Source organism: Lontra canadensis, unplaced genomic scaffold (assembly GCF_010015895.1).
Source record: "Lontra canadensis isolate GAN:19392208 unplaced genomic scaffold, GSC_riverotter_1.0 scaffold61, whole genome shotgun sequence".
In the NCBI taxonomy this organism is placed as follows: Eukaryota; Metazoa; Chordata; class Mammalia; order Carnivora; family Mustelidae; genus Lontra; species Lontra canadensis.
The window spans coordinates 10,744,079-10,760,881 of record NW_022631055.1 but is presented as its reverse complement, the minus strand read 5'-3'; the positions used below and the strand labels follow the sequence as shown (position 1 = coordinate 10,760,881).

General features: G+C 42.6%; 1 protein-coding gene across 5 annotated transcripts in view; it reads left to right on the top strand.

The window, feature by feature from the left end:
• The window catches only part of THADA (THADA armadillo repeat containing), a 326,811-nt gene extending 310,780 nt beyond the window's left edge, over positions 1-16,031 (top strand). For all 5 annotated transcript variants that reach the window (XM_032877945.1, XM_032877944.1, XM_032877943.1 and 2 more), the window contains 2 exons: positions 5,059-5,228; positions 14,936-16,031. In XM_032877945.1, the coding sequence (XP_032733836.1) occupies positions 5,059-5,228; positions 14,936-15,328 (563 nt within the window). In that variant the 3' untranslated portion in view covers positions 15,329-16,031. The remainder of the gene's footprint in view (positions 1-5,058; positions 5,229-14,935) is intronic.
• The last annotated feature ends 772 nt before the right edge of the window (positions 16,032-16,803 follow it).

Below are 16,803 nucleotides of genomic sequence, written 5' to 3'. Positions count from 1 at the left end.
TGCTCCCTCTAAGACATTTGTGATGGCATCTAGGCACCACCCAGAGATCATCTAAGACAATTTCCTCATCTCAGGACCATTAACTAAATCACATCTGCAAAGACTCTTTTTCCAAATATGGTAACATTCACAGGTTCCAGGGGCCAGGAGCCATTTTTCGGCCTGCCATATTCCCCCTGCCCCCTGGCCCAAGATAATTCACATGCCACAAAATCACCAAATTAAAGCCTACGGATATACACATTTTAGTATATCACAAGGTTGTACAGCCATCACCACTGTGTAATTCCAGAACATTTTTGTCAACCCAAAAAAGAAACACTGTTTCTATCAGCAGTCATTCCTCCATCTCCCCATTCTCCAACCTCTGGCAGCCATTAATCCGCTTTTTGTCTCTGTGATTCACCTGATCTGGATATTTCACATAGGTGGAATTATACAATACATGGTCTTTTGTGTCTGGCTTCTTTTCACTCAGCATGTTTCCAATGTTTGTCTGTGGTGTAGCATGTATCTGTACTTCATTCCATTTTACAGCTAAATAATATTCCACTGTATGGTTATACATTTTATTTATCCATCCCTTGGTTGATAGACATCTTGACTGCTTCTGTGTATTGGCTAGTATGAAAATTCACAAATACAAATGTTTGTGTGGACATACGGTTTTTATTTCTCTTCAGTGTATGTGCCTAGGAGTGAGCAAAACTTCGAGACTGTTTCCCAAACTGGCTGCACCATTTTACATCCCAACCAGCAGTGTCTGAGAGTTCCAACTTCTCCACATTTTCACCAAAACTTATTATCTGTCTTTTGTATTATGGATCTAATGGTTGTGAAGTGGTATCTCGCTGTGGTTTTGATTTGCATTTTCCTGATGGTTAATGGTGCTGAGTATCTTTTCCTGTGCTTATTGGGCATTTGTGGATCTTCTCTGGAAAAATGTCTATTCAGATCCTTTGCACATGTTTTCATTGGGCTATCTTTTTATTATTTCATTTTAAGAGTGCTTTATGTATTCTAAATATATGTCCCTTGTCAGATATGGGATTTGCAGATATATTCTCCATCTCCGTGAGTTGTCTTCTCTTTATTAATGATGTCCTTTGGAGCACAAAAGTTTATGGTTCTGATGAAGTCTGACCTTTCTTTTCTTGCTTGGGCTTCTGATGTCTTACTTAAGAAACTACTGCCTAATCCAAGATCACAGAGCTTCACTTCTGTATTTTCTTCTACTTGTTTTAAGATTTTTGTTTATTTACTTGACAGAGAGATCACAAGTAGGCAGAGAGGCAGGCAGAGAGAGAGAGAGAGAGGAGGAAGCAGTCTCCCTGCCAAGCAGAGAGCCCGATGTGGGGCTCGATCCCAGGAATCTGAGATCATGACCTGAGCCGAAGGCAGAGACTTAACCCACTGAGCCACCCAGGTGCCCCTCTTCTACATTTTTTTTTAGTTTTAGCTCTTAATGATCCATCTTGAGTCCATTGTTGTACCTGCTGTGAATTAGGTCCAACTTCATTGTTTTGCCTATGGATGAGTACCCAGGTGTCCTACCTCCATTGGTTGAAAAAGCTGTTCTTTCCCTACTGTTAATTGTTTTGGCACACTTGTCCAAAAAAAAAAAAAAAAAAAAACAACAAAAAAACAATGGAATGTAAGTGTGAGGGTTTATTTCTGGACTCTCAGTTCTATTCCATGGATTTGTATATTTGTCCTTATGCCAGCACCACACTGTCCTGATTACTGTCACTTTGTAGTTAGGTTTTAAAATCGGGAAGTGTGAGTCTTCCAGTTCTGTTGTGTTTTTGCAGATTGTTTAGCTGTTCGGGACATGCAACAGATTCTTCAGACGCACTGGTGGTTTGGTCACTTGCTTTCTTGTTTCACTGATGGACTGGCCAGCCCTTGAGAGCCTAGTTGGCTTGTGTGCTGAGTTAAAAAAAAAACTCCTCTCCCACTCTTCTGCCTCCCTTCACAGGGCATGTGGCCAGTAGTGATCTGGGTTGTTCTGGCCAAGCCATCCTAGTTCAAGACAAAGTAATAAAAGAGGAAATTTGGTGGGGTGCATCTGGCCCCTCAAGCAGATTTAAATCCAACTAATTCCCCCCTCCCCCATCCAGCTTTCTTTCCCCTTCCTTTTTCATCTGGCAGAATCAGTATTTGGATGGCTCTAATTCTCTCTGGATCTACTCCTAGCCAAGTCACACCAACACTCCCCTGTGCCTCTGTCATGCCCGTCACTCACCTGCCACTTCCTAAGCACAATTCATGACAAATTGGTACAGGATGGGAGACATCTGTCCTGGCAGATGGGGCAAGTGCAGCAGGCCTTCCTGGTGGCATCATGAATAAAAGTGATAAAGCCAAGTGTGACTTCTTCATCTCCGTGGGCTGTTTCTGCATGGCCTCCCCATGGGGTGGGGGCAGCGTCTGGGCTGAGGCAGACTTAGCTCACTGCCACCACTGCTGACGACTGTGCAAACTTGGATCCATTCCCCGTGAGCATAGCTTCCTCATTGGTTAAATAAGGATACCTCCCTGCTCGTGTGGGAGCAATAAGGGTTAGATAGGCCAGTGTTCATTATTATCACCAGTACCCCTAGGTAACCATTTAGTGAATGCTTTCTTTATGGCAGTCCCTATGTTAGTGTTCAAATTAAATCAAGTTAGGGGCAAAGGAAAAGATTTCATGATCTCCAGAGCCACGCACTAGAATGTTCTGAGCATCTGCTATGTGTTTAATCCTATGCTAATCTTCATGTATATTTTCAGTTCTTTTAGGTGTGAAAGATGCTAATTAATTGTACCATCTCCCCATACAGATTCTAAACCATCTGAGAACTACACAGAGGAGTTAGGTAGAGATAAAAATAGAGATTATACTGTAGTTAAGGGCCGGACCAACACATGCCCCAGACCGAGAGCCAAAATGCACATTTGCTCACTGTTTCTCTCTCATCCCTCTCTTCTTTCTCTGTTGCCTGGGTTAAATCCTGGTTCCAGGCAGCAGGAGGCAGCAGGATGGGGAGCAGAGGCACCAAGGGGCAGGGTCCTGAGAGATTGATTCGGGGATGGTGACATCAATCTTGGGGCTGCTTCCATGAGTCCAGGCTCTGCTGGGTGGGCTCCAGGTAGTACTGGGCCCGCTTCAGGGTCACTAGCCTGGCTTATCTCACTGGGGAGACCTATATGTCTGGAATGTTGATGCTAATTCAAATCTGTGCTCCGGAGGTGCCATGAAACATTGTGCCCATTCTGATTATTTATAGTGACTTAAAGCACTGGGACTATATACAAGTAACTTAATCTGAGCCCAGGGTTTTGCACCTGTGAAGTAGGGATGACAATACCCAGCCCATGGGATGTCAAAGGAGTAGACAGAAAGTAGTTGGTTAGGGCCTGGCACATAATGGGCCCCGGGATGGGGGCAGGGGCATCCTACTTGGACCGGTTCAGTACCCTGAGAGCTCAAGCTTTCAGTCTAGACTCTGAGCCTTCTCTCCGTGTGCTGAGCAAGTCTCTGTGAGGACCAGCGGTCCAGGCCAGGTCTGTGTGCTGGAGCTGGAGATGGGGATTAGGGAACAATGAGGCTTCAATAGAAGTGGGTCATCAAAATACAGGCCTTGGTGCATGGAGGGATCCAAAGAGGTTCATTTGGTGGTAGTATTGCAGTCCTATGTCTCAGACCTCCTCCAGGTTGGGGGTAGGAGGCCTCCAGTTGTTAGCGGAAGTGTCAACACCCAGAGCCTCTCTTCAAACCTATATTTAGGACTGTCCAAGGCAAATGATGAAGTAAGCAATGGTTTCCCCAAGGCACCCGCTTCCTCTTTCTGCACCCCATTCTACTCTTTCCACACCCTTTCCTAGCCAGTGAGCAAGACGAGGATCTGAAAAATGAATTCGAAGACAAGAGGGCAGCAGATATGAGCCAAATCCAGTTTGCCACCTGCTGCCATACAGCCTATGAACTACAAGTGTTTTTTTTTTTAATATTTTATTTATTTATTTGACACACAGAGAGATTACAAGTAGGCAGAGAGGTGGGTGGAGAGAGAGAGGGAAGCAGGCTTCCTGCTGAGCAGAGAGCCAAATGTGGGGCTCGATCCCAGGACCCTGAGATCATGACCCAAGCCAAAGGCAGAGGCTTAACCCACTGAGCCACCCAGGCACCCCTACAAGTGCTTTTTAGGTCTGTAAATGGTTGGGGGGAGAAAATCAAAAGAAGAATATTTTATGACAAGTGAAAAATTCATGAAGTTCAAATTTTACTGGAACTTAAAGTTTCCATATTGCCTGTGTCTGCTTTCAGCAGAGTTGAGTTGTGAAAGGGACCTGAAGACCCCCCAGAGTCTAAAATATTTATTCTCTGACCTTTTAACGAAAAGTTTGCTGGGGATCCTGGGTGGCTCAGTGGGTTAAAGCCTCTGCCTCCAGCTCAGGTCATGATCCCGGGGTCCTGGGATCGAGCCCCACATCGGGCTCTCTGCTCTGCAAGGAGCCTGCTTCTTCCTCTCTCTCTCTCTCTGCCAGGCTCTCTGCCTACTTGTGATCTCTGTCTGTCAAATAAATAAATGAAACCTTTAAGAAAAAAGAAAAAGTTTGCTGATGCCCTGCTCTAAAATGGTAAAATGGCAAGAGGTTAATGTGTCACGTGGCCAGTGGGATTTGCTTTCGGAGGGAGGGGCAGACCAGTGGCATTCAGGCGTTGTGACAGGCCTGCAGAAGAGACACAGGGTGGGAAGCTTTCCTGAGGTCCTTCCAGTTACAGTAGGTGGGCTGATGGGCGCTAAATGTCTCATCTTACAGGTGGAATTGCTTCTGACCACACAGGGATGGGGGGGCATGAAAATGGTGAGGTTCAGGCCTCTGACTCCTTCCAGCAGAATGAAATGGACTAATGACCTCTGAGGAGCCTACCCGCCTCCCTGCAGGCTGGTGGCAGTGATTTGACCTGAGGCCCTTCACGTTCCTGGAGTCCTGCAGAGCCTCCCCGGGCTGGCCCTGAGTAGCTCATTCACCGTTCACCTCTCTCTCTCTCTCTCTTTCTCGTTTCCACAGAATTTGCCTTCTGTCAGGTGGACGCTTCAATTGCACTGACTCTGGCCCTGGCTGTGCTGTGTGACCTGCTCCAGCAGTGGGACCAGCTGGCCCCTGGACTCCCAGTCCTGCTGGGATGGCTGTTGGGAGAGGGTGATGATTCTGCGGTCCCTGTGGAAAGCACCCATCAGGTAACCCCAGGGTCTCAGGGCCATGGCGATGGGATCAGAGTGGTGGCCCAAATCCACTAGATCAGCATAGCAGGCTTGCTGCAGCTTCCCGTGGCTGCTGAAAGTGTGCTTCTGAGTGCTCACATACAGATCAATAACCAATCAGGAAAGTCTCCAAATGACCACAGCAGCTGCCTCGATGCTCCTGGGGCAGCGGGGGCAGCGGGGGCAGCTCTCATGCTGACTTTTGAGGTTCCAGTGGTAAGTCTTGAGACCACCAGGGGAGAGGACTTTCAAAGAGCCTCCTGGGTTTCTGAAGCCCGTGGGCAGGCCCCACTGCCTTCACTATCCGATGGCCTAGCTAAAGCCAACAGCCTTGGCTGTTCCACACCCAGGACACCACTTGATTGCCTGGCCCTGGTGGCCAAGGGAGCTGGCATCCTGAACTCCGCAGGAAGGTGGTGATCAGGAAGACAGTTCTCAGCAGTCTACCACCCCAGGGCCCTGCACAGACAGTGGATTGAAACACAACCCCAGTCTTCATGGAAAAAAGGCTGTTTACTTAGCCTGGATCCTCAGCCTGAGAGATAGGCTTCAGGTTTCCCACACATCTAGAGGCTCAGGACGTGTTCCTAGGAAACATAAGCAGGAGGTGACATCCTTGCATGCTCCCCTTGGCCTTGCTACGGCTCCATGAGACCTCTCCTCAAAAACCTAATACATTGATCCAGAGCCCCAGTTTTTGCAACAGTTGTCCAAGGGACACCTCAAGATCTCCTGGTCTGGAGGCCAGGAAGGATTACAATTGCCATCCCACAGTATTATATATATTTTAAAAGCTGCTGCCAAAGGATCTGGCTTCCAATCAGCCTGAAAGCAGGTGCTAAATATGATTCCTCCCCTTGGAACACTGACAGGTCTTGGCACATCCTCAACAATGGGAACATATTAAGAATAAATCAGGCTATTCAGGGGCACCTGGGCAGCTCAGTGGGTTAAACCTCTGCCTTCAGCTTGGGTCATGATCTCAGGGTCCTGGAATCGAGCCCTGCATCAGGCTCTCTGCTCAGCGGGGAGCCTGCTTCCCTCCCTCTCTCTGCCTGTTTCTCTGCCTACTTGTGATCTCTCTCTCTGTCAAATAAATAAAATCTTTAAAAAAAAAAAAAAAAAAACAGGCTGTTCAGACAATCAGAAGGGTTCAAGAGACAACCAAGAGCTAGGGCAAAGTTGAAGGAGAAGTTTCATCACCCATTAGGCCACCCACTCCTTCAAGACCAAGAGAGGTGGCTTCTTTGCCTAATACACAGAAGCAAACACAGAGTCAAGCAAAATGAGGAAACAGAAATATGTTCCAGAAAAAGACCTTAATGATAATGGAGATAAGGAATCTATCTGATAAAGAATTCAAAGTAGTGTCCATAAAGAAGCTCACTGGGGTGCCTGGGTGGCTCAGTCAGTTAAGTGTCTGCCTTCAGCTCAGGTCATGCCCTCAGGGTCCTGGGATCAAGCCCCACATCGGGCTCTCTGCTCAGCGTGGAGTCTGCTTCGCCCTCTCACTCTCCCTTTGTGCTCTCCCTCTCTCTCAAATAAATAACTAAAATTAAAAAAAAAAAATAGTTCACTGAACTTGGGAAAAGAAAGGATGGACACGGTGAGAACTGCAACAAAGAGAAAATATACATAAATACCAAATAGAAGGCACAGAGCCAAAAAATACAATAACTGACCTGAGAAACATTAGAAGGGCTCAATAGCAGACTGGATGAAACAGAAGAATGGCTCAGTGAGCTGGAAGACAAAGCAATGGAGCTCATCCAGACAGAGCAGCAAAAAGGAAAGCAAATTTTAAAAAGAAGTTAGGGGTGCCTGGGTGGCTCAGTGGGTTAAAGCCTCTGCCTTCAGCTCAGGTCATGATCCCAGGGTCCTGGGATCGAGCCCCGCATCAGGCTCTCTGCTCAGCAGGGAGCCTACTTCCCTTCCTCTCTCTCTGCCTGCCTCTCTGCCTACTTGTGATCTCTGTCTGTCAAATAAATAAAATCTTTAAAAAAAATAAATAAAAATAAAAAGAAGTTAGCTTAAGAGAGCTATTGGGACAGCATCAGGTGGAATGACATTCACACCATAGGGGTCCCAAGAGGAGAAGAGAGAAAGGAGCAGAAAACTAAATTGAAGAAACAATGGCTGAAAACTTCCCTAGCCTGGAAAAGGAAACAAATCCAGGCCCAGGGAAGCCCAAAGAATTCCAGAGAAGATGACCCTAAAGAGATCCACACCAAGACACATCATAGTTAAAATGTCAGAAGTTAAAGAGAGAATCTTAAAAGTGGCAAGAGAAAAACAAATTATTACGTACAAGGGAAACCCTGTAAGGCTATGGGCAGGTTTCTCAGCAATAATTTTGCAGGCCAGAAGGGAGTAGCATGTCTTACTCAAAACCTTCCAACCAAGAATACTGTACCTGGCAAGGTTATCATTCAGAAAGGAAGGAGAAATAAAAAGTTTCCCAGACAAGCAAAAACTAAAGGAGCTGTCACCACTAACCTGGGCTTAGAAATGTTAAAGGACTCATTTAAGTCAAAAAGAAATGGCACAAATGAAGACGGGATGAGAGGAACCCTGACTGTGGCCCCATCCAACACCTGTGACCAATAGGAAGTAGCTCTGATAGAAGGGTGGTTACCCTTCTTCCCTAAAAGCAGTTAGGGTTACTTCTTCAAAGGGAGAATGATGAAGGATAGCTGGAAAGCAGGCAGACAGGGACAAGCCCCACCCCACCCCCAGCCCTAAGAGGAAACCACCCTTAAAAGGATTTTATACTACCCTGGAAGGAGCCCTCCACCATTTGCATATGATAAGACAGGTGACAAAAATCTGATTAGATGACAAGCAGGAGGGTTAATTGGATTAAAACAGCATACTAACAAGCCCATAAAAACCCCTAGACTTAGAAACTCCAGTGGCAACCCCCTTATTTCCCCTTCTTCCTTGGGAGCTTTGTAACTATCACTTTGCTATTGGTCAATAAACCTTGCTTTGCTGCCCACCAAAAAAAAAAAAAAAGAAAAAGAAAAGAAATGTTACTAAATAATAACAAGAAAACATATGAAAGTAAAAATCCCACTGGAAAAGGTAAATGTATAATAAAGGTAGTAGATAAATCACTTACAAAGCTACTTTGAAGGTTAAAAGAAAAAATTTAGTAAAATGTACTAAAACTACAATAATTAAGGGAAGTGTGAAAAGATGTAAAATGTGACATCAAAAACAAAAAATAGAGGGAGTAATAATTTGGATTCTGGGATATGTTCAAATTGAAGATGCTATCAATTAAAATAGACTGTTATAGACATAGGATAACATATGTGAACCTTAATAAACACAAAGCAAAAACTTACCATAAACACAGAAAATGGGAAAGGAATCTAAACACTGAAGAAAGTCATTAAACCACAAGAGAAGAAGAAAGGAACATGTAGACCCTACAAAACAGCTACCAAATAGTTAACAAAATGGCAATAAGCAGATACCTATCAATAATTACTTTAAATGTAAATGGACTAATTCTCCAATCAAAAGACAGAGTGGAGGCACCTGGGTGGCTCAGTGAGTTAATAATCTGCCTTCAGCTCAAGTCATGATCCCAGGGTCTTGAGATCGAGCCCTGCATTGGGCTCTCTGCTCAGCAGGGAGCCTGCTTATCCCTCTCTCTCTGCCTGCCTCTCTGCCTACTTGTGATCTCTGTCTGTCAAATAAGTAAATAAAATCTTTAAAAAAAAAAGTGTTTAAAAAAAAAGACATAGAGTGGCTAAATTAATTAAAAAAAAAAAAAAAGATACATCTGTATACTGCCTGCAAGAGACATCAGAAGTAAGGACACATGCAGCCCAAAAGTGAAGCAATGGAGAATTACATTCCTTGCAAATGGAAACAAAAAGAAAGCTGGTATAGCTATAATCGTATCAGACAAAATAACTTTAGAACAAAAACCACAATAAAAGAGAAAGAGGGCCACCATATTGACAAAAGGGTCAATCCAACAAGAATATATGACATTTATGAATATTACACACCTAACATAGGAGCAAATAATAACAGACCTAAAGGGAGAAATTATGAGTAATGTAGTAATAGTAGGGGACTTTAATATCCCACTTACATCAATGGATGGATCATCCAATCAAAATAAATAAGGGAATGTTGGCCTTACACAATACAATAGACCATATGGATTTTAATAGATATATACAGAACATCCCATGTAAAGCAGGAGAATACACATTCTTCTCAAATGCACATGGAACATTCTCCAGGATAGAACACGTTAGGCAACAAAACAAATCTCAATAAATACAAGAAGAAAACTGGAAAAACTAAAAATACATGGAAATTAAGCAATATGTTACTGAACAACTATTGGGTCATAGAAGAAATCAAAGGAGAAATTTAAATACCCAGAAACAAATGAAAACAGAAACAGAACATACCAAAATCAATGGGATGCAGAAAAAGTAGTTCTAAGAGGGAAGTTCAAGTGATAATTGCCTATTATCAAGAAACAAGAAAGATCTCAACAACCTACTTTCTACCTCAAGGGATCAGAAAAAAAAGAACAAACAAAATCCAAAATTAGGAGGAGGAAAGAAAGAATAAATATCAGAGTGGAAATAAATGAAATAGAAACTAAAAATACAATAGAAAACATCAATGAAATTAAAATCTTGTTCTTTGAAACATAAAATAGACAACACTTTAGCTAGACTGACCAAGAAAAAGAGGGCTCAAATAAATAAAATGTGAAATGAAGAGGAGAGGTTACAACTGATACCACAGAAATACAAAGATCAGAAGAGACTACTGTGAATTGGATGTCTATGCTAAGGTTGTGTCTTGGGGCAGGTGGAAGGAGGATGGGAGATGTATATGGGAAGACAGGGAAGCACTTCCCTCTCACTCTATACTTCTGAAACAAACATTTCACTAAATAATACTTTATAACACATGGTACTGATGTTTCTGAACCATTGTCTTATTATTTTTAACTGGTTGCAATCCATATTGATTTCATGACCTCTTAAAGCTTACAACTTGCGGTGTGAAAACCGCTCTCCCATAGACCTACCTACTTGGTCAGTGAATGCAGTTGACTAGCAATTAGTGTGTTTTTTGTGTGTAAAGGTTATGGAGAAACACCTTTGAAAAAAATATTATGATTCTAAAAACTGGTTGATAAAACTGACGCTTTAGGGGAATTTCTTTACATTTTCTCCTCTTTTAAACTGAGCCTTAAGAGGACAGGGGCTACTCATTTATCACTGTGTTGCCCAGTACCTAACACAGTGCTTTGCTCATGGTGGATGTTAATAAATGAATGAATGAATGGTTTGATGAATGTTACTAGAGTACTATTGTTCAAATCCATTTTTTCTGAAATACGGGAAGGTATTTCTAAGATATTTCTTATTTGTAATGAATTTAGAGAGAAATAAATTTGTGAAGGATTAAAAAAAAGAGACTATTGTGAGCAATTATATGCCAACAAACTGGACAACCAAAAAAGAATGGATAAATTCCTAAAAACTTGTCATCTTCCAAGACCGATTCATAAATAAATAGAAAATCTGAATAGACCAGTTACTGGGAGTCAATTAAAAACCTCCCAATAAATAAAAAATAAAAGGGGGGCAAGCCCCACACAGAACAAAAATCCAAGACCAGAAGGCTTTGCTGGTAAATTCTACAAAACATTCAAGGATTTCATACCTACCCTTCCAAACTCTTCCAAAAAATTGAAGAGGAGGGAATGCTTCCAAATTGATTTATAAGGCTAGCACTACCCTGATACCAAAACCAGGTAAGGACACCACACAAAAAAAGAAAGAATGAAAGAAAATTATAGGCCAATATCCCTGATGAACATAGATGCAAAATCCTCAACAAGCTATTAGCAAATTGAGTTCAACAACACATTAAAAGTATCATATACCATAATCCAGTGGGATTTATTCCAGGGATGCAAGGATGGTTCAACATCTACAAATCAGTCAATGTGATACACAGTATTAACAAAATGAAAGACAATCATAATCATCACAATAGATGCAGAAAAGCATTTGACAAAATTCAACATCCATTTATGGTAAAAACAAAACCCTTAACGAAGTGGGTGTAGAAGGTACATATTTAACATAATGAAAGCCATATATGACAATCCCAGTGGATAAAAGCTGAAAATACTCAGTGGATAAAAGTTGAAAGCTTTTCCTCTAAGATCAGGAACAAGGCAAGGATCCCCACTCTCACCACTTTTATGCAACAGAGTCTTGAAAATGCTAGCCACAGCAATTATGCCAGAAAAAGAAATAAAAGGCATATAAATTGGAAAGGAAGAAGTAAAATTGTCACTGTTAGCAGATGACATGACACTATATTTAGAAAACCCTAAAGACTCTACCAAAAAAACCTTTTAGAACTAATAAATGAATTCAGCAATAAAGTTTCAGGATATAAAATCAATGTACAAAAATCTGGTGCATTTCTATACATAAATAACAAACTGTCAGAAAATGAAATCAAGAAAACAGTCCTAACTATAGTTGCATAAAAAATAAAAAATAAAAACCCTAGGAATATACTTAACTAAGGAGGCGAAAGACCTTATTAAACTGTAAGATACTGATGAAAGAAATTAAAGAAGACACAAATAAATGGAAAGATATTCCCTGCTCTAGGATTGGAAGAATTGATATTGTTAAAATATCCATCTGCCCAAAGCAGTCTATAGATTCAATGCAAATCCTATTAAAATTCCAATGGTATTTTTCACAGAACTAGAACATTTATTCTAAAATTTATAGGGAATCACCAAAGACCCCAAACAGGGGTGCCTGGATGGCTCAGTGGGTTGAAGCCTCTGCCTTCAGCTTGGGTCATGATCTCAGGGTCCTGGGATCGAGCCCCGCATCGGGCTCTCTGCTCAGCAGGGAGCCTGCTTCCCTTCCTCTCTCTCTGCCTGCCCCTCTGCCTACTTGAGATCTCTGTCAAATAAATAAAATCTTAAAAAAAAAAAAGACCCCCAAACAGCCAAAACAGTCTTGAGAAAGAAGAACAAAGTCAGAGGTATAATGTGTCTTGACTTCAAACTATACTACAAAGCTATAGTAATCTAAACAGTATGGCATTGACACAAAAACAGACATAGAGATCAGTGGAACCGAATAGAGAGCCCAGAAATAAACCCACGTATATATATGGTCAATTAATTTTTGACAAAGGAAGCAAGAATATACAATGAGGAATGGATAGTCTCTTCTGTAAATGGTATTGGGAAAACTGGAAAGCTACATGCAAAAGAATAAACCTGGACCACTTTCTTATGCCATTTATAAAAATTAACTCAAAATGGATTAAAGCCTTGAATGTAAGACCTGAAACTATAAAACTTCTAGAAGAAAACATAGATGGTAAGCTCCTTGACTTCAGTCCTAGTGATGTTTTTGGGCATCTGACTCCAAAGGTAAGGGAAACAAAGCAAAAATAAACAACTGGGACTAAATCAAACTAAAAAGCCTCTGTGCACTGAAGGAAACCATCAACAAAATGAAAATAGAACCTACTGTAGGGTGACTGGGTGGCTCAGTTGGTGGGCCTCTGTCTTTGGTTTGGGTCATGATCCCAGGGTCCTGGGATTGAGTCCCACATTGGGCTGCTGGCTCAGTGGGGAGGCTGCTTCTCCCTCTGTCTCTTCCCTCTGCTTCTGCTCTCTCTCTCAAATAATTTTAAGAAAGAAAAAAAGAAAAGAAAACAACCTACCTAGTGGGAGAAGATATTTGCATATGATTTATATGTCCAATGAGGGGTTAATATCCAAAAAATATAGAGAACTCATACAACTCAATAACACCAGAGAAATCTGATTTTAAAATGGGCAGAGGATCTGAATAGACATTTTCCCAAAGGAGACATACAGATGGACAACAGGCACCTGGAGAGACACTCAACATCACTAATCATCAGGGAAATGCAAATCAAAGCCACAATGAGGTATCACCTAACACCAATCAGAATGTCTGGTATCAAAAAGACAAGAAGTAAGTGTTGGCGAGGATGTAGAGGAAGAACTCTCATGTCTTGTTGGTGGGAATGTAAATCTGTGCAGCCACTATGGAAAACAGTATGGAGGTTCCTCATAAAATTAAAAATAGAACAGGAGATCTAGCAACTTCATAGCCCGGGCTCTATCCAAAGAAAAGGGAAACACTAATTTGAAGAGATACATGCACCACTGTGTTCACAGCAGCTTTATTTCCAGTAGCCAAGATACGGAATCAATTTAACATGTCCTTCAATGGATGAATACATAAAGATGTGCGTACGCGCGCGCGCGCGTGTGTGTGTGTGTGTGTGCGCACACATGCATGCATTGTATGTATATTATGTGTGTGTTATATATGTATGGGAATACTACTCAGCCATGAAGAAGAATGGACTCTTACCATTTGAGACAACACAAATGGAACTCAACGGTATAATACTAAGAGAAATAAGTCAGAGAAAGACAAATAGCACCTGATTTCACTTAATATATAGAATCTAAAAAACAAGCAAAACTAAACCTAACCCAGACTCACAGAGAACAGTTTGGTGGTTTCTGGAGGGGAGGGGATGGTTAAGGTCGTGTGAAATGGGTAAGGGATATCAAGAAGTACAGACTCCCAGTTATAAGATGAATAAATCATGGGGACGAATGTATAGCATGTGGACTATAGGCAATAAGGTTATATTAACTTCGTAGGGTGACAGATGGTAACTAAGTGTGGTGATCATTTCACAATGGATACAAATATTGTACACCTGAGACTAGTATAATATTGTATATCAGTGATACCTCAATAGAAAAAAAAAAAAAAAGAAAGAAAAAGGAAGAGGTCCCTTGGAAGTTGAGGGTTTAATTATGGAGAATGCTTATTAGTCCGCACTGGAAGAGCTACAGGCTCCCCATGGTTAAGTCGGAAGGTGAAACATTCCCAGAGAATCAGCATCCTACCAGGGTATTTGCTGCTTACAGTCAACAGACAGGAAAACTGAGGACCAAGACTAGCAGCAGAAGCATCTCGTCAACTGAAATTTGTTTCCATCCACCAGTGTCTGACTCAGCTGGTCGTCTCTGACATACGCAGCAAGCCAAGAGTTCAAAAAGCAGCCTGTTTATGGGAAACTTGGAGACAAGATAAATTGTCTGTGATAAAATAACCTTGAAAACTCCCGGCATTATAGCAGTTTGGTTTCGTACTCAGAGAGCAGGGTCTCGCGTTTGGTAATCCTTTTTTGCTCTTTGTTCTGCCACTGAGATTTCTCTTCCTCCCCGCCCCCACCCTCTGGTTTCTAGATGCACCTTTGGGTCCAGAGGCCACACCCATGTTGAGGTTCCCTTTTCAGCAGCAGGCCCCCACAAATCTTGGCTTGGAACAGCAGACACATCTTTATCAAAGGTCATGTTAAGTCTGGGGAAGAAAATTCCTCCCCGGTAGAGAAGTACAGCAAATGAAAATAGAAGGTGACCTTACAGACTGCCAGTGGCAAGTGTATGTGGGTGCTGACAGGCGGGAGTGGGCCCTCCCCAGGGAGGGGGAGGGGACACACCTCCTCCACATCCAGCAGGACTCTGGTCTGGATGGGAGCTTTTCAACATCCCCTGCAATGTTGACCCTGGGCTTTGTCATTTAATTTAGGTGGAAGACTACCTGTTTGAAAAAGCAGAGGTCAACTTTTGGGCTGAGACCCTAATCTTTGTGAAATACCTCTCTGAGCACCTCTTCGGGCTCCTCTCCAAGTCCAGCTGCCATCCCCTCAGCCCTGAAAGCCTCCATCATCTTCATAGGACAGCGTCAGAGCAGAGCCACCTCCTCTCCCGGCTCTTCAGAGAGCTGCCACCAGCTGCTCAATTTTTGAAGACAGTGGAATTCACGAGACTGCGCATTCAGGAGGAAAGGACTTTGGCTTGCCTGAGGCTGCTGGCCCTTCTGGAAGGAAAGGAAAGGGAAGACAGCCCCATTCTCGGTGCTTCCGACTCTCCTGCAGAAGCAAATCAGTTCACTCTCGCAAGAACAGAAACGGCTTGTTGAAGAAAGAAGACTTTTGGGGGTGGGCTAAGGGTGGACGGTTTCCCCACGGCATCTGCAGGGAACACATTGAACATCAATGCAAATATTTCCTTCCCTTGGTGAAGCTAGTCTTCTGTCCCTTCCTACAGAGGAATTTTTCTTCAGTTCCCCCATTCAGGGCAGCCCAGTTTATGGCAGCTACTGTAGGAAGTGAGGCTACCACATTGAATATTGACTCTGTTCCCAGGTGCAGGCCACCTGCAGACCTGAATTCACTTTTGTCTTCTTCCATGACCTCTAACGTCCAGGCATAGCCAGCCGGCATTTTCTGTGAACTGTACAGAACTGGTTTGTAACTCGTGATTTTTCTCTCCTTTTCTCCGTTGGATAGAAGAGCCGGATTCGTTGGCAAACAGCCCATTGGGTCAGAATTCCAAATTTTATTCTATTTTAGCTAAGGCAGAAGTAGGTTCCGAATGTTGGATACTGGGAGAATTCTAGATCAACTGCATAGAAATAGTTTTGTTTTTGCTATTTACATGTGTGAGTCCTGCAGTGACCTGCACATGCCGTCCGAATTATTAAAAGAGCTCCTACCTACCAAAAGTGTTTAAACTAATGCCAGGAAACCTGATTTTGCCACCCACTAAAAGCATAGACCCTTGGCTGTCAGAAGGAAGCCCAGGGAAGGTAAAGCCAGAATAAATGATTTATTCACTTCCTACACGGTTCACTGTCATTTTCTCAGTGGCAATAACAACATTCTCATTTAAGATGTCAGAAAACACATTTATGCACTTCAGTGTTTGAATCTAGACCTACCTTAACGGGTTTTCTGCCTTTTGGAAGACCCGCGCAGCCCTCTTCCTCTGATACCCAGCAGGTGTCGCTCTTGCATACATTTTGCTGCTATTCCAGCCTTTCCTTGGCTTGCCATTTTCTACCTATAATCTCAGAATAAGCGTTGCCCACAGACGGCTGTCTTGAAATTCATAGTTTGGATTGGCCATAGGCTCATCCATATTGGTTTTTCATCCTGGTTATCCGAAAAAGCCATTTTAGTAGTAGTATATAAAGTTGGTCCGGCTTTTAGAGTCTGTAAATATCTTAAAGTACTTCTCAGATGAACAGTCACTTGGAAATACGTTAAAGGGGCAGTTTAGAGGCGAGAGGGTTTGATACCATTTCCTCCTGCAGAAAGGCTCGTATCCAAATTTGTTTCTCTTTAAAAGTAAACCACCTAACACTAAAAAAACAGCCATACTGGAAGTATAGAGGAAGGGCCTATAGGAAAAGGCAGGGAATGAAGTAAACTTAAGAGTCCAAAACTTTGTCCTAAAGAGAAGAGGAAATTCTCTGGATGGTTTTGCACTATTCAGCTCAACATGTGTTTTTTGTGATCCTGAATTAATTACCTGGTTGGGCATCTGTGTAGCCCACACATGAGGGAAAGTGGCCAGTCTAACATTTCTTTTTGTTCTGAGAAAGGAGACCTG